The sequence below is a fragment of the Esox lucius genome, chromosome 18 (assembly GCF_011004845.1).
Source record: "Esox lucius isolate fEsoLuc1 chromosome 18, fEsoLuc1.pri, whole genome shotgun sequence".
Taxonomy (NCBI): domain Eukaryota; kingdom Metazoa; phylum Chordata; class Actinopteri; order Esociformes; family Esocidae; genus Esox; species Esox lucius.
In genome coordinates, this window is record NC_047586.1 from 15,483,438 (window position 1) to 15,511,286 (window position 27,849).

Below are 27,849 nucleotides of genomic sequence, written 5' to 3' on the forward strand. Positions count from 1 at the left end.
CCTCCAAACACAGCGAGTGGAGTTTAGACCAAAAAGCTCTATTTTTGTCTCATCAGACCACATGACATTCTCCCATTCCTCCTCTGGATCATCCAGATGGTCATTGGCAAACTTCAGACGGGCCTGAACATGCGCTGGCTTGAGCAGGGGGACCTTGCGTGCGCTGCAGGATTTTAATCCATGACGGCGTAGTGTGTTACTAATGGTTCTTTGAGACTGTGGTCCCAGCTCTCTTCAGGTCATTGACCAGGTCCTGCCGTGTAGTTCTGGGCTGATCCCTCACCTTCCTCATGATCATTGATGCCCCACGAGGTGAGATCTTGCATGGAGCCCCAGACCGAGGTAGATTGACCGTCATCTTGAACTGCTTCCATTTTCTAATAATTGCCCCAATAGTTGTTACCTTCTCACCGAGCTGCTTGCCTGTTGTACTGTAGCCCATCCCGGCCTTGTGCAGGTCTACAATTTTATCCCTGATGTCCTTACACAGCTCTCTGGTCTTGGCCATTGTGGAGAGGTTGGAGTCTGTTTGATTTAGTGTGTGGACAGGTGTCTTTTATACAGGTAACGAGTTCGGACAGGTGTCTTTTATACAGGTAACGAGTTCAAACAGGTGCAGTTAATACAGGTAATGAGTGGAGAACACAAGGGCTTCTTAAAGAAGAACTAACAGGTCTGTGAGAGCCGGAATTCTTACTGGTTGGTAGGTGATCAAACACTTATCTCGTGCAATAAAATGCAAATTAATTATTTAAAAATCATACACTGTGGTTTTCTGGATTTTGTTTTATATTCCGTCTCTCACAGTTGAAGTGTACCAATGGTAAACATTACAGACCTATTCATGCATTGTAAGTAGGAAAACCGGCAGTGTATCAAAAACTTGTTCTCTCCACTGTACATGCCTGAAAACACCCATCTCAACTATTAGCCCACACGGAAAATAACTACATTTTAAATATAGTTGTGAATTTTTTGGGGGAAACAATTAATGAATTTAAGGAAATGTAATTAATACATTTAGAATATGTTTACAAATATATTACCAAATACATATAAATAGTATACAAAAAAGTTGGCGATGCATTTGAAAATGTATTGAGAGAAATATTTTACAATACATTAGGGAAATATATTTCTGAATACATTTTAAAAACATTACACTTGGCAGTTTGTATCTCAACCCAGATGTTTGGCTTCAAAGGCAAGTGTGCTAACCACTACTCCAAAAAAGGATATCTGTTTCAGAGGGGAGAGTAGTGGTCTTACCAAGGTTGCTACAGCACGTTAGAGTATATTGGTGTACATCTATAAATATATACAGTGAGGGAAAAAAATATTTGATCCCCTGCTAATTTTGTACCTTTGCCCATTGACAAAGAAATGATCAGTCTATAATTTTAATGGTTTATTTGAACAGTGAGAGACAGAATAATAACGAAACCAAAAACCAGGCAAGCCTAGGTCAGCTGGCCCGCAATATAAAGTGCTGCCCTCTCAAGATTCAAACCCAGGTTGCACACATGAAAGGCTGTGTCATTAACCACTATACCACAGAGCTGTACATTTGCCAGGTGTCAGTATACCCTCTGAACAAATCTTTCTTTTGCCACTGGCTGTTTTAACAGTTAATTGGCCATTTGTGAATGACATTAATACAGTTAAACTGACTAACGTTTCTTACTAAGTTTACATCCACCACAAATATCGTCTATGTATTGCTTTGCCACTGGACGTTTTAACAGCGTATTAGCCAGTAATAAGCTTTACTGGTATCTACTAACTTACTGGAATAAGAATTGAGCAATTGCTAGCGAATCTGCCAAAGCTATTTCATTTCATGGCATAAGAATGTATTTTTTTCTTTCATGGCAAAACATACTTTTTTCATCCATGAATGACATTTACACAATAACTATCAACAAAGGCGATGATAAACCTTTTCATCAGGTGAAAAGACAAGAGAATCGTGAAATCTACCAGAAATAATTTATATATGTCATTGCTCTCAATAGATTCAAACACAGGTCTTCCACATGAGAGGCACTGTCTTTAACCACTATGCCACAGCATTACACGTCACAGTAGTCGCAAGACTCCTTTGAGGATTGTGTTAAACTGACTAACATTTGTTATTAAGTTTACCTCCACCATAGCGTCTATGAACTGTATTACTTTTGCCACTGGCCGTTTTAAAAGCTTATTAGCCAGTAATAGGCTTACTAGTATCTACTAACTTCCTAGGAATAATCATCAGAACTGAGCAATTGCCAGCGAGACTGAAGATTAACATTTCCATGCCAGAAACAGTCGCAATATAATTGTATACAGTTTCAGTTAAGGCTTACTATAACGCAACTACTGTAGGTTGTAGCCAGCAAATGTGCTTGATTTGCATTTTAATGAGTGAAATACGTATTTGATCCCCTCTCAATCAGAAAGATTTCTGGCTCCCAGGTGTCTTTTATACAGGTAACGAGCTGAGATTAGGAGCACACCCATAAAGGGAAGGCTCCTAATCTCAGTTTGTTACCTGTATAAAAGACACCTGTCCACAGAAGTAATCAATCAATCAGATTCCAAACTCTCCACCATGGCCAAGACCAAAGAGCTCTCCAAAAATGTCAGTGACAAGATTGTAGACCTACACAAGGCTGGAATGGGCTACAAGACCACCGCCAAGCAACTTGGTGAGAAGGTGACCACAGTTGGTGTGATTATTTGCAAATGGAAGAAACACAAAATAACTGTCAGTCTCCCTCTGTCTGGGGCTCCATGCAAGATCTCAACTCGTGCAGTTGCAATGATCATGACAACGGTGAGGAATCAGCCCAGAACTACATGGGAGGATCTTGTCAATGATCTCAAAGCATCAAAGGGACGATGGACTGGGCAATGTACCATCAAATCTTGGGTGAGAACCTCCTTCCCTCAGCCAGTGCATTGAAAATGGGTCCTGGATGGGTATTCCAGCATGACAATGACCAATAACACATGGCCAAGGCAACAAAGGAGTGGCTCAAGAAAAAGCACATTAAGGTCCTGGAGTTGCCTAGCCAGTCTCCAGACCTTAATCCCATAGAAAATCTGTGGAGGGAGCTGAAGGTTCAAGTTGCCAAACGTCAGCCTCGAAACCTTAATGACTTGGAGAAGATCTGCAAAGAGGAGTGGGACAAAATCCCTCCTGAGATGTGTGCAAACTTGGTGGCCAACTACAAATAACGTCTGACCTCTGTGATTGCCAACAAGGGTTTTACCACCAAGTACTGAGTCATGTTTTGCATAGGGGTCGAATACTTATTTCACTGTTTAAAATGCAAATCAATTCATAAAATGTTTGACATGAGTTTTCTCAGGATTTCTTTGTTGTTATTCTGTCTCTCACTGTTCAAATAAACCTACCATTAAAATTATAGAATTATAATTTCTTTGTCAGTGGGAAAACGTACAAAATCAGCAGGGGATAAAATAGTTTTTTCCCTCACTGTATGTGAATTTCAACATCTAAAAGTCATGTCATCAATACGTCACAAATGATGAACATTTTGAAAGTGCTGTTTGTATATTTAGTGTGTGAAGACAAGTGTGCTGCATTTGTTTAGAAAATCTGGTCCTATTATTGGCTGTAATTCAAAATTGATTTCAGAAAAAAAACCTGGGTTACACGTAAGGGACCCAACAGTCCTTGCCAGGCCCAATATCCACTAAAACCGGAGGCCTCTAAGGGAATTACACCTGCGTTAAGCTGTAAAAGAGATATTGGTCTCAGTTTGTGTTCCTTGTTGAAATAACGGTAAAATCACTTTCAGGTCAAAAAATAACAATTCTTACATGAATGTCATTTTCAGCTGTGAACATTAATTGTTCAAGTTCAAAAGGTTTATTTGTCATTTGCAATAACAAGTTACGACAATGAAATGCTTAGTTTTCTTACTCCCGACAGTGCAGCAAAAGTTAAAAAGTAACAATAATTATAATAATAAAAAAAAAAGATAACACAATCAATCAGTAATAACATAATACAAAAACGCACATCCATAATAATAACCATACAACTATACAACCGTAGTGCAATGTAAAAGTGAAAGATGTGCATGAAATAAGTGGTAGATGTGCATGATATAAAGTGACAGGTGTGCATGAACTATGGATGGAAGGGAAGATGAGTTCCTGAATTGAGCAGCCTTACAGCCTTTGGAAAGAAGCTGTCCCGTAGCCTGTTTGTTTTGGACTGAATACTCCTGCACCTTCTGCCTGACGGCAGCTTGGTAAACGTGGCATGGGTGGCTGGACGGCAGGTCAGACCTTGTGATGCTCTCTGCTGTTTTAATCACCCTCTGAAGTGCTTTGCAGTCGAGGGCAGTGCAGCTGCCATACCAGGCAGTGACACAGCCGGTCATGATACTCTCGATAGTGCATCTGTAGAAGTTGGTGAGTATCCTGGAATCCATACCAAATATCCTTAATCAGGGTAGGAAGAAGAGCCGTTTCCTGGTCTCCTTCAACACAATGTTAGAGTGATGAGACCAGGTCAAGTCATCACTGATGTTGACCCCAAGGAACCTGATGTTGTGAACTCTCTCTACTGCAGACCCATTGATATGTATATCAATGTGTTTTGAAATACATTTGGACAAAATTGAGATGTATTTGTACATTTTGACATACATTTTGGAAATAAAAGGTGAAATACATTTTGATAACTTAAATGTAATTTGAATAAAGTTAAATGTATGTATACATTTTTAAATACATTTCAAAATAAAAGGTGAAATAAATGTTTATACCTGAAATGTATTTTGAATAAAAATAAATGTATTCGACATATATTCATCATACATTCTACATGCATTTGGCATGACAAAAATACAGCTCCGGAAAAAATTAAGAGACCACTGCAACTTTTTCTTTCCTTTCCAAAAAAGTCAAAAATGAAGGTTTTGAGTGAGGAACAGAAGGGTTATTATTAAATAACCACTGAAAATTGAACGCCTCTGTTCCTCACGCAAAACTTTCCTTTTCAACTTTTTGGCAAAGGAAAGAAAAAGTTGCAGTGGTTTCTTAATTTTTTCCAGAGCTTTATATTTATTTTCCGTGTGGGAGGAAATGAGCAATAATTGAAAAGTTTAAATCAACTGGGGCTGTAGCACCAATCTACTTGAATGTCTTGCCAGAAGAAAGCCTCTACTCTCATCAAGACAGACATCAACACCTGGAGATTGCTAAACATCTTTCATTGGCCAGATCAGATGAGAGTATCATGTAAATCAATTGATCATGAAGAAAATATCCTACTCTCCACATTAAAAGTGGTGGATGTGATGTTGTGGGGCTGTATTGCTTTTAAACAAAAGCATTTTACTTGATAGTAGACACCATGGACTACTGTCAAGTATGAGGAGATTTTTTACTTAAATTTGGCTGCCCCTGAGAGAAGAGTAAACCTGGATGCTCGTTGCATCTTCCATACAAAAATGCCTTACTGACCACACAATCAAACTTTTACAATGGCCATCCCAGTCTCCTGAACTAAACCCCATTGAGAACCTGTGGGGTGAGCTGAAAAGCTGTTCACAAATGAGGACCTAGAACTCTAAAGTACAGGTGTCAGACCTATTTCATCGAGACTCTAGTGTCCGCGGGTTTTTCGCTCCTACAATTTACTTGATTGATTAATCAAGGTCACTAATTACTTAAGCGCTACCCTTATTTGGTTGTCTAAGTCTTAATTGGATACCAATTAAACAAAAAAAATAATAATCGGACAGTATGTGTTCCGTGCAATGACTCTGACAACCATGCTTTAGAATCTCCAGGTAGACCAGGTAAACACTAATTGCATCGATACATTGTCCTGCGGTATATTTTAGGTAATCATCGCAATCAAGGTGCCACACCACAACAGATATAATCCCACAACATGAAGAGTTTGATTCTGTCAATAACTATAGACTAGTGCAGATATGCAGCATGAAAATTGCAAGTTTACATTAGTTAAAGTTTAGATGTCTCCTTTTATAAGTAATATTAAACCCACAGGCAGTTGCTTATAACCCTTGTATTAACCTGTGTTGTTGTACTACATTTTAATCCCAAAGACAGTTGCTTAAAACCCATGTTGTTGTACCACATTTTAATCCCAAAGACAGTTGCTTAAAATGCATCTTGATAACTCATGTTGTCAAACCCATGTTGTACTACATGTTCATCCAACCCCATGTTGTTATACTACATGTTAATCCAAACCCATGTTAATCCATATTACATGTTAATCCCAAAGGCAGTTGACCACTGGACCATCTCAGACCACACAATGATTTTCATTTTTTTCTCACTGTTTTATACTCTGTATTTTTCAAAAGTAAGCCTTTCACTGTTATTGTTAGTCTACATTTCTTCTTGACAAAGTATTTGACAAATACAATTTGGAATTTGGGATAAAGGGAGTACCAAACACTAATCACAACCCTAATTTTTTTGGGGAATTACCTTTCAGTAACTGATCAGATGCCTTAACTGCTGGCTCTTTGCTGCCCTTCAATGAGAAAAAATAACAAGCCTATATTAAATGTCATCACCCTTTTCTTTACAGTTTTGTAAAGGTCTTAATCTTTTCTCTCCTGTTTAGCATATATGTTACCTTTGCACACTGTTAAACTATTTTACTTGCTAATGACTTTGCTGATAAATATGTTAATATTCTCTTGCTTTGTGATGAAAGGCTGCACGTTCTGTTTTAATTTAGATTCCGTAGGCCACTTGAACAATGTAGCGGGTATTGTGCCACATGTCTGTAGACCCCAAGTAAAATCTGTTTCTTCAGTGTGGCTTTTGTTCATGGTTTCCCCCAGTTCAAGCAATGGCCTGTCGATCAAGACCTATGTGTCCGCCCACTTCACCCTTCCCTCTGCCGCAGCTGGCCAGGCCGCCTGGCAGCAGCAGTGCTTCGTCTGCAATCTGTAGTGGGGAAGCTGAGAGAGCTGCGCCTTTAATTCGTTTATTCAAGAAGAGCACATGAATCCTTGGTTAAAAAAGCGGATAGAGTAAAGGTAAGCTCCATAAAACGAAATATCAGCCAGGGAATGTGCTGGGGGTAACTATTTAAACGGTAATTCTGTTCTTTAAAAATAAGTAGTCTTGAATGTGTTGCAAATGCGCGGCCGATTTCGAACGCAGTTGGTCAATGCGGAAGTTCACGAGCAAAATGTATTGCTGTGTTACATAGCTATGTTACATTGTACGGCTGGTTACATGTCGGCACACTGATTTGCGCTATGATGTGCGCCATTAAGAAGTGGTCTTTCAGGATACATGTTACTAGTGTTAGCGAGCAGAAGTTAACGCGAATAGCTACATAGTATATTCAAAATGGCTTCCTTTTTGTCGCTTCCCTTTCCCTCTAGCCTCCAATAATGTTTGAGTCTGGAAAGTAAGTGAAGTCAAAAAGGTACAACTCATAACATTTTATATAAAACATATACCTCGGCGATTCTTTATTTGTAATTTTTTTACTGATAGAACTACATGTAGTTTGAACCGTAGCGCTATTTGTCATCGTCCGGCGATAAATGCGGCGTTATGACCACGTCAGTACGGTGGGGGGAAGGTAGGAGTACATTACCTGGGTGGAGCTTCCACAGGAGAAAGATGTTGGCTTTCCTTGTGGGTCTGTATTTTTCTGGATGTTTAGATCACAGCCACACAGACGTTTTAAAAGTTTAACTAAGCTCTAATTGTTTTTGACTGATATTTCATGGCTAAAATAAGTATTTTGGAACCCTAGTAAAAAATAGTATGGATTTAACCATCCTATTTGATTGCTATTGGTGGTTTGAACACTTGTGAATTATTAAAAAAATTAAATACATCTATGAATAATATATAAGACCATTTTTGTCTATTAGGATTTCTATCAAAATATAATAATACGAAAGGAGATTAATAGTACAATAAAACATAAGATTCATACTAAAATTCAATCCAGTACAATGGGCCGAAATCTTGATAGAAATCCTATAGGATTTTTGACTTTGAAAATCACAGACAGGGATGTAGTTAATGTCCCAGTCTGGTGGTAAATCTTGTTCTAGTCCATTTTTGTGCCCCAAAAAAATGTTTGTTTGATGAAGCTTCAGTGCTTCACTTTGCTAAATTCTTCTATCCCTTTCAGATTGGAATTGCGGGATTGTTGCGGTATTCCTTCTAAATACAAAAAAATGTTGAAACATAAATGTTTGCGCCTTTTCATACTCCATTTGCGCTAGACAGGAATTCTGAGACGTGCAATAACCACAGTCCATTCAGAGATGTAGCCCAGAGTTTGGGGCTGATAGAGTTGACTGACATTCATTGGCTTGCTAATCATATATATTATTATTATTTGGTATTATGTACTATTAACTGAAATAGAACAACAATGTTTGTACTACTGATGGCTGCGGCATAAATAACTATTACTTATTTTCTGGCCTTTAATATGAAAACATGTATTATTACATAGTTTTGTATTAACATTTGTAGTTAGCTATGCATTTTAACCGCAGACTTTATGAATATGTAATATTATTATCCTTGAATTGTTCTTGTGCATGCAGTTAGCTACCATTTGTTTTGCCTAACTAACCTAAATAGCATTTATTATTATGTGTTTTGGTATTATCTTATATATATATAAATACATTTAAATAACTATCTAGCTATGTACATATGAGGAAAATATAATGACTTTTGCCACTGCACAAGCTTTTAACATTACGTTTACCTTGTTGGCTTAGATTTTCAAATGTTTCAACTGCTGGCTAATGACACGTTGGCTTAATAACTATCTACTACTTCTGGGCATGTATTATTACACAGTTTGGTGTTAACTATGATTTTTTTGTAGAGAGCCAAAGGGAACAAAATTCTGTCAAAGAACAGCCTGTTCAAGTTGATTTCTGTGTACGTACAGTATACAAGGTTTATTTATACACATGTGAATTGAACATTTGTTTTTTTTGCATATTCTACATTGCCCAAGGCAACCTTCTAGACTGTATTGACAACCAGGGGATCAACAATTTTTTTGCAAGTAGGCTTAAGTGCCTTCCTCAAACTTTTGGTCACTGGCCAAACAGCCTTAACAGCAGGGCTATCTGCCATTGTTATTAATGCTAATATCAGTTTAGGCATATGTTATTTGCCAATGTAACAAGCCAGGAGGAAGACACAGTGCACATTTGTATACCTTGCTTGAAACCACTGAAGATAATAAATGTAATTTTAGTGGATTTGTGTCAGTGTAGTTTACATTCATTTCTGTTGAATTAAAGTGATTGCCTGACGTCAAAATACTAGATACTCATTAGCTAAGCTATTGGATCAATAACTACTATGCTCTAAGGCTCATTACAAAATTCTATTAAACAGACACACATTCCTTTTCAAACTTTTCAGTACATTTTTGACTTCTTGGAGTTGGTCACAGCAAAGCAAATCCCTGAAAACCCAGCTGACCATGCCTACAAGAAACATTTTCCCTGAAAAAGTACAGTTTGTTACTTAAGTGTGGCGTACAAATATTAAGTAGACCTAAACACTGTTACCAATCCACTGCAAGCAGTTTGAAAGTCAGTCATGTTTGAGTTTTGATTTGAAATACCAGAGGTAATTGGGAGTTGACTAACTTAAGTTTTTAGTTATGCTGCAGAGGATGTCAGCTTGTATTCTGGTCTGTCTCTACAGTGCGGTGATGTCATTCTTGTGTCAGGTAGGCAGATCTACCCCCAATGTTATGTTTTATCCGTTTAGCTAACAGTTATTACATTTTTTCTGTGGTCTTTTTGACTATCAAATAAATCATCACCATTTGCATAAAGATTCCACACCTTCAATATTAAATACTTTTTTGCATTATGTATGTGTTTGTTGTTGTTTTTTTTTGCCTGCAACTAACAGTTTGGTGTACAAAATGATGCATACTGCACCTCGCTCTTCCTGAAGCTTCAGCAACCTTCAGGTTCATACACAATGCAATGTGGCACACACAATTTGCATTGAGGGTATAGCAGGCATTTGTAGCTGCTCATAGCCTTTCACAAATCTTTGGCACCTGGTCTCAGTAGCCGAGTGTTAGTGTGTTAGTGTATCCCCTCTTCCCCTGTTTTGCGCACACACACACACACACACATCACCCATTGACGTTGGATGTAATGTGCATTGATGTGCTGGTTACTGTCATGTGTTCTCCCTGCTCTAGATGCATGTTTGTCACTAAGGCTCCCACAGCGCTGGTTGGCTGGCCACCATAGGGTCGAGGCAAGTGTTAAGCACTCCCCTCAGTACTAGATGTATGCACAAAGTGGTGTTTAACCATTTTCTGTGTGTGTGTCTGTCATTTTGTATTTACTCAGCATTGTTTAGTATAACAAATGCTTGCATCTGATTGGGGTCTCTTTTTTTAATTTTTTTTCCGGACTATGCTTGAATTGTCAGAGGTCCGATTTCCACATCTTCATTTTTTATTTTTTTGCTTTCTTGCCAATGGCTCCAGCAAGTCTGTTCATATTTAATTCAGAAATATGTACTTTTGATAATAATTTATCAATACTGACACTGGTGGAAAAAAATATTGATAATTTAACTAAAGAATTGTCCTTTGATAATCCTGGTACAAGGTTGAAGGTGCACTATTTTGTCTGTAAACATATATGTATTTTTGAATCCCTTTGTCTTAACAGGCATTTACAAAAATGTAATGTTGGAAGATGTGCTCAATGGACGTTGGCGCCGATAATCAACAAATCCTCTCAGTTCAAATAATGCCCTTCTGTCATTGTTCCTCCTACTGTTTCACCCAAACAACTGTTGCACACAAACAAGCTTTGAGTTTACTACCCGTTTGAAGACTGGAAGGCTAGAGTGTTCTCCAATCCCAGGGATTATGGTAGCAGGCTGTACCGTTTCATCAGTGTGGTGATCTAAGTCGGATGTTCCACTCAGCAGGCACCTTACAGGTCTGCCTGATAAGACCTGAAAGAAATTTAAGAACAGAAGCAGTTGTTCATTAACGTGCTGAAGCAATGAGCAAAAGAGGAAGCCGCCTCGTTCATATGCCCGTGCAACGTCGTAGGAAAGGTAGAGAAAAGTATATGAGCACACACAAGTACATCATTCATAACACCGTAGACTTTCAGGTGCACTCAGGTTGTCACCACATTTCTAGCATCTGCAAACTGACATAACTTTTTTTGAAAAATCCTGATCCTAATATTCTGCTGTCCTAGTTTCATTGAGACATTTAAGTAAACACACTGAGAGACACTAAGCATAACACGCAAAATCAGCTGAAGCAACATGTTACTTTTTTAAAAAGCTTGACATATTCTAACCAAAGTGCCATTTGGCTCGCCCTCACAGGACCAACATGTACTCCAAAGGCACCAAGCGTAAGTTCTCTGGCAGCGCGGACACAGCGACGGACGATAAGGCCATGGCGGCATCTTATAGCCTGCAGCGCCAGTCTCTGCTGGACATGTCCCTGATAAAGCTGCAGCTGTGCCACATGCTGGTGGAGCCCAACCTGTGCCGTTCGGTGCTCATCGCCAACACGGTGCGTCAGATCCAGGAGGAAATGACCCACGACGGCAGCTGGCAGGTGGTAACCGAGGCTTTTAGTAGCCCCAGCCATGGGCCATCTGACCGCCTGGTGGCCACTGAGGTTCTGTGCCGGTCGCCGGTGCTGGAGCAGCAGGGCGGCGGACCGAAGCTCTACTCGGTGATGGGCTACAACGGTTGCCGTGAGGAGGAAGTGGTGACAGACAAGGCATTATGTTCTGTGGCTGTTGGCGACGGGGCCCCGGCACTTTTGTTGGGGACCATTGGCCACTGCTGGGACAGGGCGGAACTGAGAGTGGCGGAAGTAGAGGCAGGGGTCAGCGAAGACTCTTTGTCAGGTTCGGGGGATGAGGAGGAAACGAGGTGTAGGGAGGGGACTAAACTGGCAACAGGGCAAGTGTTCGGGATGTTCGAGATCAAGAACAGCCCCCCTGGGTCAGACCCGGCACTCGAGGAGCTGTTCTCTGACGTTGATGCCTCATATTATGACTTGGACACCATGCTCACAGGCATACAGAGCACCCCCAAGATGGGGCCTTATGACCTTCTGGACAGCCTGGCCTCCTCACACGGTCCCACGTCCAACTCCACCTGTAGAGCCGATCTCAATGAACTAGACCACATTATGGAGATCATTGTGGGCTCATAGCTTAGACTCAAAACTGAAAGACTCCTCTGTTGAACTTGTGCCACTGCCTTTTTTTGTCTTGTATGTGTGAACATACATTATTTACATACGGCAATCTTTATGGTAACTGTGTGAAGTCCATCTATGTGCAATGAAATGTTGATCTGAAAAGGTTCACGATTTCTCAAGTTCACCATAGTTCCAAGTTCACCATAATAATTTCTTATATTTGTTTTGTATTTGAATGTGTACTCTCTTCTGTTGTAATTTTCATGTAGTTGTTGGTTTAATTTATTGTACTTATTACACTACATGAATTCAAAGCAGCACACCATATTCACATGAATTATACATATGTTCTTTAAAAAAATAATGTATATAAATATACAAGTATATATTTTGTACTATAGAGACCGTCTGAGAATTGTTCCAGTCTGTCTGTTTCCCCCCTATATTTCTATCTTTGGTTGTGTCCTTGAGCTACAAAGGCAAAGAGGCATTGTCAAAAACATAAATTCTGTTGTCTGCTCACAATGTGATGCACCTGTGTTTTTTCTATGGTTTGATGCTATATGCACCATGTACAGTATTCTTTAAAAACACATTGCCTTCTTGAGCCATATAATCCTTTCTCGCTGTCACCTACCATATGTTGCCATTTGTTTGCTATTAGAAGTCAGTCACATATGTTCTTTTTTTGTCTCCTTACAAGTGAAGAATTATAATGGGTCATCGTGTTATGTTATGGCTTTTAAGTTATTTTATTTATTAGATGCAAACGTGGGTGTTAAACCTGGCAATACTTAAGGTTGCAGAAGCTTTTTAGTTTTCAAACATGAATTGGTATTTGGATTCATGACTTTCTATGCATGCTTACCAAAGTGACTCTAATTCAAAACAAAAACTGAGAACATGCAAAGAATTGTGCTATTCAGGTGGCCTATTCAAACAACAACTAATATATTTTACCATGTTTCAAGTGTGCACTTAGGCACAATATACTATTGTCAGTAAACCCATGATTGCTGATTAAACAAGCCATGAGGTGGGAAATATTGCATTTCTATTTTATAAATACCGGTAAGTACTGTACATTTGTGACCATGCGCTAGATTAGATTATGCATTTTTGATAAAAATTTAACTAGAAGTTTATACCATTTTTAATAAAAGTTACAACATACTGTATTAATGAATTGTGTGGTTATTTGTTTTCTGAGAATGTATTAAGTAGTCATTCAAGTTTACCTGCTGATCTTTTAATCTGTAAAAAAAAAAAAGGAAAAGGAAAAAAAAAAGCTACCAAATGTATGCCTGATTAGCCAAATATCTCAGTGGAACCCAAGCCTTTTCACTCAGGCCTCCCTTTCATCATATGGGAACACCCCACCCACCTAAAAACACGATGTGTCCATTTGAATGTTCACAAGCAATTGCAAAACAAACAATGGAGTCAACCTAGTAATGAAATGTTTTGACAAGTAGTTGTGCAAAGAGCATGATAAACCTGCTAGCTGATTAAAAAAATAGAATGACATAAGTATCTATGAATAATGGCAATCACACTTGCAACCCAAGTTCTTATAAGACTTAAGATTATTATCATAAGTGTTAATAATCAAATGTTATTAATGACAAACTGGAATAAATAGCACTGCAGATGCAGTTGAAGCGCTTTATATGCTTTTTCAAAATGTGCGTCAAATTGAATGCAGAAATAACGGCCTGGAAACGGTAGTTACAACTGAATGTTGGGCAGATGCCGAGATGATGCATGCGTAATATTGTGGGGGGTTTTCAATTGAATAGACTGTGCTGTCAATGTGTCCTTGCTATCCCCGGAAAACATATCCACGTCCAACGCATGTGACACCCGTGAGCGTTCTAGTCAGGCAGATGATGCTTGCATGAACGTTTGAGGACTGACACTAGGTGTGAAGGAGGCATAAGATCACGTTAAACATCTGCGCGTCTGATAGATCGAATGCATTGCATCCTAGCAGGCCTCGGTTTTAAGTGGGGCTTCCAGTTCTTCCTTTACAACCTTCCCTCTATCTGAGGATCATCATCATCCCTCTATACTAACTTAAGGATTAATCTTGAGTTAATCCAATATGTCAATGTCAAATTACATGTAAAGCACATCATCATAATAGAACTACAGACATATCCCAACTAAATTGATGATTGGGATTGACTACAGAGAATGGTAGGCCTGGATCTGTTCTGCAATCTAAATAAGTTACGTGTAAAAGCAAATGTCAGTTTGTTTACCGCTTTTCATTTTACATTTGTTTTTGGGTAGCTTTTCTTCAACCATAACAGTGTATGTTGTGTTTCAGAAAGCATCTAACTGTCTGTGTTGGTTGCATTCAAATGAAGCTTGAATATTTCAGTCTAAGTTAAGACTAGTACCTCATGCACTTTTGCTCATTATGTCACAAGCTTGTTTTGGGGGTGGATGTCATGGAGAGACCTCGCATATGGGGCACACATTGCTCTTTCCTTACAACAATACCATTGTGTGTGGGGGGGATTTAAGATATCCTACTCAAACTATTTCGCTGTAGGTCTACAGTTTATGTTGCAGTGCCAAAGATGACACTGCAAGGCACATAACATAGTAAGGAAAGACTACCTCACACCCCATCATGTGGATTCATCTTGTTATTACATGTAGGATCCACACACCCTTCGGTGCTTTTGAGTAATCTTGCAATCTAAGAAATAGGGATGCAACCGATTCGGAGTATTGAAATGTTTGAGTATCTGCCAATCAACCCAATACTGACATTTTGACATGTACTATGCTTTTTTTTTGTGACAGAACCGTCAGCTGACGGTGAACTGGCACTAGCTTGAACCTGCTCTCTTTCTTTCTTTTATTTTGGATAACCCCTTGAGATGTACCATCTCATTTTCAAGGGGGTCCTCTCTGCTATAGGACTTTTAAATAAGACCTTTGTGGCTGATATAGGGTAATATCTAAACTTTCAGGTAATGTCATCACTCCTCCCCTCTCTTAGTCAAAGATCGCCCCCGCATTTGTCAAATGTCACCCATCCCCTGTTCAAGTGTCTTGCCTCCCCTAATCAGATATCAACCTTGTACTTGCCAATCGTCACCCCTCCCGTGTTACCCTACTATGCTCACTGTGTCAATAACGAGTGAAAAAAACAAGAAAAGCACAGAAAGTGTAAGGAAAATGTGCACATCTTTGCCCAGCAGACATTTACTATACATCTGTTATTCAGTCTGATTGTATACACTGAGGAGCCAAAACATGATGACCACTCACAGGTGGAGCGAATAACGTTGGTCATCTCCTAAGGGTCTGAGTAGAATAGATGGTAAGCAAACGATCAGTCGTCGTAGTCCAAGTGTTGGATACTGTTATGTCATGACATCGAAAATACAGATGAGTGAACTACTGATTAGAGTAGGGAATCAAACCACGCTGTGGCCAGATGTACAGCCGTGATAAAATGTGTAGACATTTTCTGACTTAAGACACGGTTTGATCCCACCAGTGGCATACGTGCTACCATGCTGGGGAATTTGAACCATGTGCTCCTCTAAATCATATCTGTCAGACAGCCATTTAAAATTGCAAACCCTTTCAAATTGAACAGACTAGCAAAATTAGACAGTGGTTCCACATCAAGTTATGTTAAAAGCAGCAAGTTTGGTACCAAGCTGGAAAAACAATCAACATGTTTGAATAGGAATTAAACAGATCAATTACAAACTGGCTGTTGCTGTGAACCCGGCTCTGTTACTACAGCTTTGACTCTCAAAGGCCCTTCAATCACCTTGCGACATCACTGTCCCATTCCCCCTTTGCCATGCCCACACCTCGTTCTCACGACAGCGCCATTCCTCCCCTGCCCCTTCTTCTACCTTCTTCCTTGGAACCACACTCCTTCCCCAAGTAGCACCATATGAAGATAGTCAAGCGCATTTTGGACTCTGAAGCCCTTAAGTACTGGAGTGCCAAAACAATACTCTCAACCCTCATCCATTCACTATACCAACAACTGTACCTCAAGCAATCCTTGTATACAGCTACACAAGTAGGTATATTTCAGATGACACTTTTCTGGTCAGTCTCATCCCTGATGGCCATAAGTCGTTGTACGGTCCACTGAAAGGGTAGATGGCTGCCATCTGCCCTCCATTGACTTTCTACATTACTCCAGGGCTAGGATGTGTGCAGGTAAAATAAGTGCTGATGTGAAATTGTCACTGTACATTACTGTAGAATAATTGCTGTTCTTAATATAGCACAGTTTAAATAATACAATTTAAAATAAATAAAGACCAAAAAAGTAATTACTATTGTCATACTTAAGCTATCTGTGCCAGATTACACATAGGGAAGATAACAATTTGCCTACTCTCTATTTCATCAGAACCTATAGTTGACTGACAAGTTCATGACTTGAAGGATATATTTTTGGAAATTATCTTACATGGTGAAATATGAAACAGAGCTTTCTCTGGACAATAATCTGATAAAACCAAATGCAATTCGAGAATACATTTTCCAATCCATATTTGAACTTGTATCAACAGGCTATCATCAGGCGAAAGCTCTGGTTCATATAGTTCAATATCACCATGATAATTTCTAAAAATATATCCTTCAAATCATTGCTAGTGTCAGCCTGGTGTAATGGAAAGTAAGTTAGAAAGCTAGCACTAGCCTGTCTACTGGGATTGGGCCAAACAGGAAGTACCGCACCACCAAATTGGGAAAATGTTGACATGTACATTATCAAGATATCTGCTAAAAGGAAAGATATTCATTGATTCTCCGGATTTCACTAGTGCTTCAATACACGTTCTCATATAGCCTAGTAGATCAGTGTGTTGTTTAGCACGCAAAACTCACCACCAGGCCTGTGCATGTTTCAGCGTTTTCGTTGCTTAATTCGTTTAGAACGTGTGAAAACGAATGTGTTTGAGTTCATATTTGATTTAACAGCGTTCAATCGAGAAACGAAAAAAGGAAATGGAACGGCAATATTACTCGGAGACAGTAGAGGGCGATGAGTTGAGATGCAATCCGCAAAGAGGAGCTGGAAGTAGCCAAACACCAATAACATTATTTTTCAATTATTCAACGTTTGAAAGCACAATAACCAACAAACATGTTAAAAGTTTTTTCCATATTCCTAAAGATCGAAAGTCCACGACCTGTGAGCCTATTTCCATCTGCCCGGTCACTTCCTGGAAAACCATGCGGGCCAGTCCATCATCCAACAAAAAACAAATATTGTAATTAAGCTACAGACTAGGCTACGATTTATTTAACCATGCCACAATACGCATCCACAAAAGTCTGAACAGCCCATGGAGTTAAATTAAAGAAATGCTACTGCTGCAATATTTTTAACGATTTGTTCAACACCACATTCGCTCCTGGTTCTCTGAAGTGTTTCTATACGGTCACGTTTCCAGTTTGGGAGAGCAAGACGAGAGCAGGGGTGGAATTATTATACTATGCTGCCAATCAGATGTAGTTACTATGTGGGAATGAAATTTCATTGGACTAATCAAGGTTCTCCCACCTGACGACAGTCAATCAGCTGGGCCTCCTTCGGGTAGGTTCTACAACGTAGGCAGGGCAACATTCATTTCCAAAACGTTCTAGAATGTTGTAGAAATTACTTGAACAGAGCTCAACGTGATTCCGTATTCTACATGTCGGAGATGCATGGCTGTTCTACAAAGCATAATTCTATCTGAACGTGCCCTGGAGTTTTGAACCGTAGCTAGCTTGGCTGGTCCTTCAGTTTGTTCGATGCCTGCCATACTAGGCTGGGAGTTCTGACCAGGAATGTCCACACTTTTACAACCCTTTTTCGACTTTCAAAGTCAAAAGATTTTGTCATTCAAGGAACTCTAGCACAATATTTGATACGTTTATTTTTTTTTGGCTTGATTACTATATTCTTGTCTCAAGTACCTCGCGCTAGCGCGATTCATCGAGCGACATGCAGCTGTGTGTTTTATTGTAGACTAACGCAGTCTGACACTTTTTCTACTTTTCTGTGGACACGGTTTTAAATTAGTATTGTCGAGAACTTTAACTACTAGACTAGTACAGCACAACATAATGATATGGGTCAAAGAGACATTATATCATATGAGACCTCGGTGAGAAGAAAAAGCGGAATTCGAACTGCGGCGAAAATGTGCCGTCTGGATGTGGAGTCTGCGGTTAAGGGACATGAACAACATGTAAATATAATTCCTTCGTCAAGGTAATATACTTTATTCATTCAAAACAATGAACTATTTAATTAACGTGTTGTTACTGTGTTTATTATTTTTGCAACTACATAACTGACAAAACTTCACTAGGGACGTAACTAACACACATTAGTAACATGCTAAGGTTAAGTTAGCATTCGCTAGCGAACTACTTGAAGTGTAGTCAGTGGTACTTCCTCAAGTAACCACTGTACACAACACGAAAACGCTACTTTCACAATTTATTTAGAATAGCTACTGTGTATTGGCATGTCTTTGTGCTAAAAGCATCAGTCGAATAACTTTGCCAGTTTAATATGCTGAGTAACATTATTCAAACCAGTTTATCATAGCAAGCTACGTAATTTAGCTAGCTGGCTAATCTAGGAACGGTAGCGCGAGCGGTGTCGGGACCTGAACTGTACGTTTGACTCGGTACGGGACAACATAATTATAGCTGCTCTGCCACTAGTTATACATGGGCGAAGTAAAACAAATTGTCCCAGTAACATCCTCATGGTTTCTTGTTTATCTCCTTATGAAACCGTGAACACGCGATTGTCGCATTTTCATAAGTAGCTAACTTGCTAGTGCATGGAATTCCAGACGTTCACGACTGTTGCGTAATGGGATCAACTTGGCCATCTACTGTGGTAGCGTAGTAAGGTAGGCACGTCTGAAAACGTGTTGTTCTACCTTGCACGACGCACATTCACATACATGTTTTGAGTTTCGACCTAGAGTTTTTACGTGTTGTATTCTGTATGTCTGGTGAATATCATTGTAATCTCTCTTTTAATAAACTATCGAATTTGATTAGCTTAATGTCGACCAGATATCATATCAATTTATTTACTTACTGATTTGTTCTATCCCACCATCTACTTGGTGTACTGTGTTCTAACTTCGATGAAATCGATGTCACAGCATCCTGTCATAATAGAGCTTCTAAGTTGCTAGGAGTCAAGTTTACTGACTTCTAGCATGGCTCCTACAGAAAATTCAGTAACCACTTTAGGCCTCTATTAAAAGGGCACCACTTTTTTTTCTTTTCTATTTTTTTTTACCCGAAACCGCTTATTAACATTATTTAATTTTATTTATTCAAATAAGATTAGATTTTTCTTCTCTGTTTTGTACTTCTAACAATTTGGCAAACCATCTTATATGTGTAAAGAATCAAGTCAATTACAAAACCCACTATGAAATGCTGTCTAAACAGTCTGACTGACAAGGTTAATCTTCACATCAGAGGCAAAAAAATATTATATTTAACTTGGTTCAACTCAAGTTTCCAACTGAAAGCTGTTTTTTAGGTATGTCAGCAGAGTGACAGTGAGGGATGCAGGATAACTGCTTTGCATCAGCGTTGGAGGAAGACAATTATATGAATCTGCAGGTGTATTTTGTGTGTACTGGATGCTTTCTAGACATTGATGTCCCAACAATATATCTGCTGGTTTTGGGGTGTGGAATGCATGTAATTATTTTGATATAATCTTGAAATTAGATTATCACCCATTTAGTGACTATAATATGTAGCAATGATGCATTGCTTCCCTATTTCACAGATGAACCATGCTTTCACCCCTAGCTTGTTTTCTGGTTAAATCGAACCCTGGAATGTTTCCCCCTGTTTCTTTTAGGGGGGCGTTTTATGAAAATCGCACACAGGTGCTAACCAAATAACCGTGCACGTTGCAGTAGTTAGAGGTGGTTTCAGGTCACTTCCAGAAATGCATTGTGTGTTGAATTTGCCATGTATTACTAGATGAGTAGGACAGGACATGCTTCGCTGACTCGCTAGCATAATGAAAGTCTACAAAAACTCTTGGAGTTCAAATAGATTTACTTAATCAGTACATCACAATGTCATGGACAAGTTCATGCATAGATCGTGGCTATGTGCACCTCAGCAAGCATATATTATGCAGAGAGTGTTATAGACATGTTGTGGAATTTCAACGGTGGAGGATGGGGGGGGGGTTTCAAAAGATGACAGTGTTTTTTTTAAGTATTAAGAATATCTCAGCAGTTTTGAGTTGGAGAAGGTATTGGCTCCCTTGTGTTTTTAAAAGCGGTTTTATCTGATCGTTTGATAAATCGCTAGAATACTCGATTACCGAGATGGCTGTTAGGGATCCCCCCTGGTTTCAACCCCAATGAAATCGGTTTGTGAGTGCTTTTTCCATTACTGCCAGAGTGACTAACGTATTACCTCATTTACATGACTCATTCCGTAAGGGTCGTTCTGTCACCCAGTGACATCTGTCCATAAAAAGACATCCGCCGGAGCGGTTTGTCTGCTTAACTGTCCACTGATTCCCTGAGGTTGTCTCCGCCTCTACATCTCTCCCCTCCTTCTACTCGCCAGAAGTCGATCCCCACAGCACTTCCTTGTTTCTGTTTGTTCTCTTCCCACTGCTCACAGCCTGCCCCTCCTTCCCATCTCCTGGCTGTGTGTCTTTTGCATCCAGAGCTGTGAGTGGGGGTGAGTGAGTGAGTGTAGTCGTGACTACTGTACTTGTGTGCTGCTGACATGGGAGCATTTTCACCAAAGTCTGAAAATGGAAAAAAAATTGCTTACAGATAGGGCATTCAAAACCCTATCAGGTCCTGAGCCTTGTGTTCCATTGATGGCTGGACAATATGGCTTAAAAATTATTTCGCTGTGTTTTAAAAACTGTGCACACTGTTATGTCAGAGTATATTAATGTTCTTTTAAATGCTTTTTATTTTTTACTAAGTATAATAATCGTAAATACTGGTAACTACTTATTCCTTTAAGTTAACTGCTGGGTTTCTAGAGCTGTTCCTTTTCAAATGCAGTATGTTTCGCAAATATAATGAACCTCTGAACAGTACAATTAAACGATAAAGGTTTAAGTAAAATCTTACAAAGTGGATTTGTATTTAAGTTATTGGTTCTTGTTCTTTATTTTACAGCCTTTACTACTTGTCAACGATGACCCTGTAGTGTCTGAAAGAATTCTATACATTTCCTTAAATACGTTTAATCTTTTTGACGAAAGAGGTTGTTGGTATTACCACAACTAGTGCCCAACTTTGCTTAGTGTTTTTCTGTTTGTTGTTCAACTTCCTGAATCAGGTCCAGGTTGAAACAATTGAGGAAGCCCACTTCTTTCAAAATAATTCATTATTGTTTAGGTAGGGAGGCAGTCCTGCTCTATGTGCACATCGCTCTTGCCTTTCTCTAATAATCTTTGCTTACAGAAAGCATGCATGGTTGTAGTCTGTAAGTTAGTTTATGTTGAAACAAATGAATTTGTTTTGCATTTATGGTCTTTGTCCAACATGGTTGTGACAATGTAGCACTTCACATCAATGCCATCAATGTGGCATATACAGGCAATTTCATTTTGTGGCTTAAATGTATTAGATTGAACAGAAAGCTTTGATGTCTAGTTTAATAGCTAGTCATATTTGCATACATTTCCACAACCCTGAACAACCATGATTTCTTTAACATGCTTCGATGACCATATCAAGGCCTATGCATTATCTGTCCACGATACCTCGTTCGTGGTTTTCTCTAGTCTTGGCTTGGGCCTCCCATCCAGTACTGTTGCCATGGTAAGAAGGCTGTGGAGAGGCTGACCTAATGAGTGAGCCACTGTATGAGGCATGGCTCACTGGTTCACAGCTCTAGTATTGTAGAGGAATAGCTAGCTATTACTCTGCTCAGAGTCCTTGCCATAGCTTTTTATCTGTGAATGCAAATCCCCATTATATGAGTGTACTAAGGAATATGATGGAATACAACCCCCCCCCCCCCCCCTATATGTGGTTGTTCATGTTGTATTTATAATAAATGCACAATTTGTTACATGGGTTAGCTAGTGCAAACTACGAACTACTGCTATTACATAACTACTACATATTATAGAGCCTTGATGGTATGATGGTAATGGCTGCCCATTATTGATTATCACATACTTCTCATCCATTATTCGCAGTACTTAATTTTAGTAAACATTTTCAAATGTTGTTTATGTAATAGGGATCCAAGACAATAGTGTTGCAATTTTTCATTTACAAATCTTGATGAATGACAATTCAGAGCTGGGCAATGTATTACAGTCATAGTCTGCCTTGTTTTCACCATGAACACGGTGCATACATGTAGATGAAGGCAAAAAGTTGTAATTTTTAATTAGGTAAGGTTTAGTTATGGTAAACCCCTTGGTACCTATGCAGAAACATAAAGACGGACGACACATTAAAGGAAAAACGAACATAGTGTCTCAGTATGGTGTTGGGCCAACTACAGTCAACAGAACCGCTTCAGTGCGGCTTGGCGTAGGTTCCTACAAGTCTCTGAAACTCTACTGGAGGGATGAGTTCCTTTCTTCCAAAAGATATTCCCTCGTTTGGTGTTTTGTTGAAGGTGGTGGAGAGAGCTGTCTAACATGTTGGCCAAAATCTCCCATAGGTGTTCAATTGGGTTGAGGGCTGGTCACTGCGAAGCCCGTTGCGTATGATTCACATCCATTTCATACTCATCAGACCATTCAGTGACTCCTCATATCCTGTGGATGGGGGCGTTACCATCCCGGATCAGCCTCAGTAATGAACCCACTTTCAAAGTGTTTAAGATCCTTTCATCTTGCCATCTTGATCCAAAGTCGAAGTCAACTGGGCCTGGATTTTTATACATGCCACAAAGCATGATAGGATGTTGATTGCTTGTTTGTATCATGCAGCACACCTGTATGGAAGCATCTGCATTTGTTTCGTTCCTCCTCTCATAAATTCGGGGTTTTCCTTTAATTTGTCACCTGTCTGTACATAACGTAATGTCATACTATACATATGAAGCGATGCAGCTCCGTCATATTCAAAGGCAAATTATTCAGTTAATTTTGGTGTTTACTCCTTTACTTATTAAAAAGGGCACATTATGTTGGACCATGGCATTCTTTGCCCCATTATCCACCAGTGTATTCCTAATGCTACTTCTTGTGCTTGTACAGAAGAGCAGTCTGCAGTGGGTCCTGCGGGGGTTGTCTGGTTGCATGCAGCTGACTGATGGATGAGTCGTGGACATGTTACCCGCCTACAGCACAGCGTAGGGACTAAGCTGCTACTCCCTGGCTTTCCTGCCCACGCCCCCTAAGCGCAAGCACCACACTGATTGGAGGAATTGTTGTACATTTTCCCTGCGACACAGCAATGTGAAATGCCTGTTCAGTTTCTTCAGGGAACCACTGCTGGGGGTTGCCCTTGGCTGAGATGCATTATAAACAGGACTGTATTGCCGGTAGCTCACCTTTTGGTTAGAGGAACAGAAAATAAAATGGTTGTGTGTTTTATATATTATTCAACTTAAGCCATTTAAGCAGCTTTCATGTGGCAAACAGAGAGAAGGGACACAGGGATGTGGAATACTCAGTGCTCAGCCAATTCTGTCCTCAGAGGCCGGATCTAGAGCTGACACCCAGGCTTTCCAGATAAATATGAATTGCCATGGTGACTAGCATTGGGCTCACAATAGTGCCTCATTCCCTATGAGAGGAACACAACGTGCTAGCTAGTGTTTTACCTCTTCACTGTGGAATACAGTTTAAAGTCCTGTGCCTCAAAGGACACATAGAAAGCCTCCATATAAGGCATATTATTTAAAATGTCTTGTCATTATTTATATTCACAATAGAGGCCTATATCAGCCTAACAATGCAGATACTGTGAAATACGTCATGCCTAAGAACATCATTTACCTGTGCGATATTGGCCATATACCAGAAAATATTCAGTGATATTAAACCTATAAATGTTGACATTCTTCAAAGAGCATTCTTCAGTGAGTGGTGCCATCTCATGTCCTGGCTGAGGTGGTTTGTGCACCAAGAGTCAGTATGTACAGTATGTTTGACAAAATCTTGAACATCCAGTCAAATCCCCTTCATATGACACGAAAGCGATGCTCAAAAATAGCAGTGTGGAAACGTTTTGATGTACCATATATTGATTTCCATAGCAGTTGTGCTTTATTTCTGCAGTGTAATGTTAATGAAACAAACTAAGCGATATGTTTGTCAGCATATGTAGACTTGGCTAGCTATTCAAGCGTAGTACCACGTGCATGTTTATAAATGCAGTTGGCTAAAGCGTTTTGAAGCAAACATAATTCCTGTTACTGTCACTTAGTTTTGCAGGTGCATGCAGTTTGCAGGAGTCATTTTGTCACATATTTGATTCCAAAAGCATTACTACTATGCATATGTGTGTCATCTCTGAAACGTAGTAACACTTCAGCATTACAGTAACTCCCATACTATTGCCTGATACTTTTCAGGTATAAAAACTCAGAGCTTTAGTGTAATTGGCAGGTTTTAAGCATGGTATGAAATGGGTCCTGTGTGACTCAATTGATAGAGCATGGATGTTGCAATGGCATGCATGTCTTTGGATTTGATTGCCATGTTGCTCGGTATAAGTGTGTACTGGTGAAGAATGGGCCAGAATGTGAAGGCTTGATGGCCAGGACAGCAGATGGGACTTTTACCACTTAGAGATGAAAGAGTTCATCTTTACGAAACATTTGCCTGAAATTGCTCAAAAATTCAGCCTTGTATTTGGAGATTTGCCAGTTGTGTGTACGTTGACTTTGTCCAACCACAAAGTCTGACTGCATATATAAAAAAAACTGAACTATTGATGTCTTGCTTCCCTTCTGCTGCTGCTGTAAGAACCCTTTCTTCTTTTGCCCTCTACAGGTACATGGTGGGCCGCGGGGTGAAGCGCAAGCTTAGTGAATGCGAGGATCCAACACTAGACCTGCCCTACCCTCAGCAGAGACAGATGGTTCTAGACCTGTGCCTGAACAAGCTCCAGAGCTGCCAGCGCAGAGCCGAACCCAGCCTGCACCGCTCGGTCCTGCTGGCTAACACACTGCGGCAGATTCAACGGGAAATGAGGCAGGAGGGAGTCCTGCACTCCCTCGAGTCACCGCCTCCGGCTCCCTCGCTGCCTCAAGCCCTTGCCGCTCAGCGCCAATCACCGGAGGTGGCGCCCACGCCGTCGGACCGTCCCGACACGCCAGTGGCCACATTCTCACCCTCCCCGCTTTGCGAAGACGACAATGCAGTGTCGGGCTGCATAGGCCTCCACAAGAGGCCGTGGTCGGAAGACGATGGGAAGTCGCCGGATCTGCTACTCGGGTCTTTTGAAATAACAAACTCCACCAGCTACCTGACAGACCTGCAGCTGGATGACATCTTTGAGGACATTGACACGTCTATGTATGATCCTTCAGACTTCTCTGTCCTGGCCTGCCCCTCTCCCAGGGTCAACAGCGGATCCTCTTTGGGGAGTGACGATAACCTCAAGGCGTTTTCTTCCAGCAGCGCCTTGCAGGTGTGTCTCAACGACCTCGACCACATCATGGAGATCCTGGTGCGTTCCTGACTTTCTGCCGCCATGTCACGGGTGGCCAGGATTTTAATGACCTGGCAGCGGGAAGAAAAACTAATTTATATATTTGTTTTAATTTGTTTCTATTTTTGTACAAAAGAACTTGGTATATTTATACAAAAAGACATACCTGCCTGATACACTTCTGCTGTATGGTTAGTGCACAATTTTGGTGCCATCTTTTTTCCTATAACAAGATTAACTTTATATGCAAGGACTTGGCTTACAAACCCCATTTTACCATTGAAACCTATTTAAACTGGATGGTTATTCACCAGTGAATTCTTCTAGAGAGAAAAAACAATCTGTAAAACAAGATAATGACAATGACATTATTGATGATTTTATCATGTATATCTAGAGCATTACAATAATTTATTAAGATTTAATATGAAATAGACTGACTTATTCAATACTCTACCTCTTTCTTAAACAAAGATCTCTCACTATTCAAAGACATTCAGAAACCTGCCGCTTGTGTTCCAATTGGGCTTATTAATTTAACATTACAAATTGTAATTGTCTCAATGTTTGTTTTTTTGGTCCCAGAGCGAATGCCTTCTGCCGATGTGAGTCTCTAATGATAGTTAATAAGCCCACGCTTATGTCATTTGTCTCATTTTAATAGTGGACAATAAAGGAATAAGCACTGATTTGTATGTATGGATGGTTTACGGTTTAGTCACTTCTCTTGAAGGGACATTGCATTGATTACCTTTAATATTTTGTTGCCGACTATACATTTTAAAATGTGTTCATTCATTTAGTGGTTAGTCTCATTGAGGAACTGTACAAATGTGTAATGTATATTTTCCACTAATGATTGTTCAGAAATGCAGAAACCGCCGTATCCCTCTATAGAACATAGTGCCTATAATGGAGGAAGATTAGGACAGTGGAACTGCTCACTGTATACCTGCACCTGGAGAATAGCCTATGAAAAGGCCACAACCTGTTTGTTTCTGTTAGTGATTTTGTCTATGATGTGATACTAAATTGAGAAGCCATTCTGCCAGCTTTGGACAAGTGTGCTTCTAACCTTCATAATCTTCTCGCCAAAGACTGTGACACTGCAAAAAGCAAGTCTTGGATGTCAATGTGGACATGGTGCAGCCGAATGTTGAGTTTAAACGCAAGTCATCAGGTAAAATCCTGATCCAAAATTCAGGAGTCAATCTCTTCAAACCAAATGCTGGGATGGACTTAAGTCCCCTGAAAAAATGCAAGTCATGGATAGCTAAAGCCTTTGCAAAATTACCAGGAACTGTAATGTTTATAAAGGCTCTAATGGGACATCATTCCCAATTTGCAGGCTGTTTTTTGTCCTTGAGATTGTTGAGAGGGGGAGGGGATAGATAAGTGGGGTGAGGGGCAGTAGCTTGATCACGTGGAGGCCCTTGCTGGTGAAAAAGGCTACACTGAGTTTCACAACAGCTGGTATAATGTGTGCTTCTCTACGTGCCAAGTTCCTCCCCCTGAGAAGGGGCCCCCCCCTTCACCTGTCAGCCAATAAGAATGAAGCAGTAGCTCTGTCAGCATGTATGAAAGTGAATAACAAATGCAAGTGGCTCTACACAGTTTCTTCCCTCACTGTGGAATGTGTCCCTTGCCTGGCTCTTTTCCCTGTTTATAACCATGGGTTTGACAACTGCTGTTGTTCGTAACTGGAACATGAGATATCACAATTTCTCATGATTGTGACATAAACAGAAATAGACAGATTTTATGAGATTGAGGGCTGTTGGCAATCTACTGTTGTTAAGCTTTCAAAGTAAAAGGTACCCGCTGTTAATGCTCTGCCAATGACACAGAAAACCCTCCTGTCCTTCCATCACACCACACAGACCCCTCACTGAACATTACCACACAAACAGAACAGTAAAACCAAGGAGACATTTTCCTCCAACAGCATTCTTCTGTGGGCCCTCCCTGCTC

At 40.0% G+C, this 27,849-nt stretch overlaps 2 protein-coding genes across 6 annotated transcripts; both read left to right on the forward strand.

Moving 5' to 3' along the window:
* The first annotated feature begins 6,810 nt into the window (after positions 1-6,810).
* On the forward strand, positions 6,811-13,410 carry cdca4 (cell division cycle associated 4). 5 transcript variants are annotated; one of them, XM_034287861.1, is made up of 3 exons: positions 6,811-7,049; positions 9,724-9,748; positions 9,937-13,410. In XM_034287861.1, exon 3 carries the CDS (start codon positions 11,405-11,407, stop codon positions 12,242-12,244), a length of 840 nt encoding a protein of 279 aa, XP_034143752.1. In that variant the 5' UTR covers positions 6,811-7,049; positions 9,724-9,748; positions 9,937-11,404; the 3' UTR covers positions 12,245-13,410. The 5 variants fall into 5 exon arrangements, with proteins under 5 accessions (XP_034143752.1, XP_010880777.2, XP_010880774.2 ...); XM_010882475.5 differs by having other exon boundaries at positions 10,719-13,410; XM_010882472.5 differs by having other exon boundaries at positions 6,811-11,115; positions 11,398-13,410.
* Positions 13,411-17,987: 4,577 nt separating this feature from the next.
* On the forward strand, positions 17,988-27,212 carry si:dkey-177p2.6 (SERTA domain-containing protein). The gene is made up of 2 exons (XM_010882477.5): positions 17,988-18,491; positions 25,218-27,212. The coding sequence occupies exons 1-2, from the start codon at positions 18,349-18,351 to the stop codon at positions 25,906-25,908; spliced, it is 834 nt and encodes a 277-aa protein (XP_010880779.2). The 5' UTR covers positions 17,988-18,348; the 3' UTR covers positions 25,909-27,212.
* The last annotated feature ends 637 nt before the right edge of the window (positions 27,213-27,849 follow it).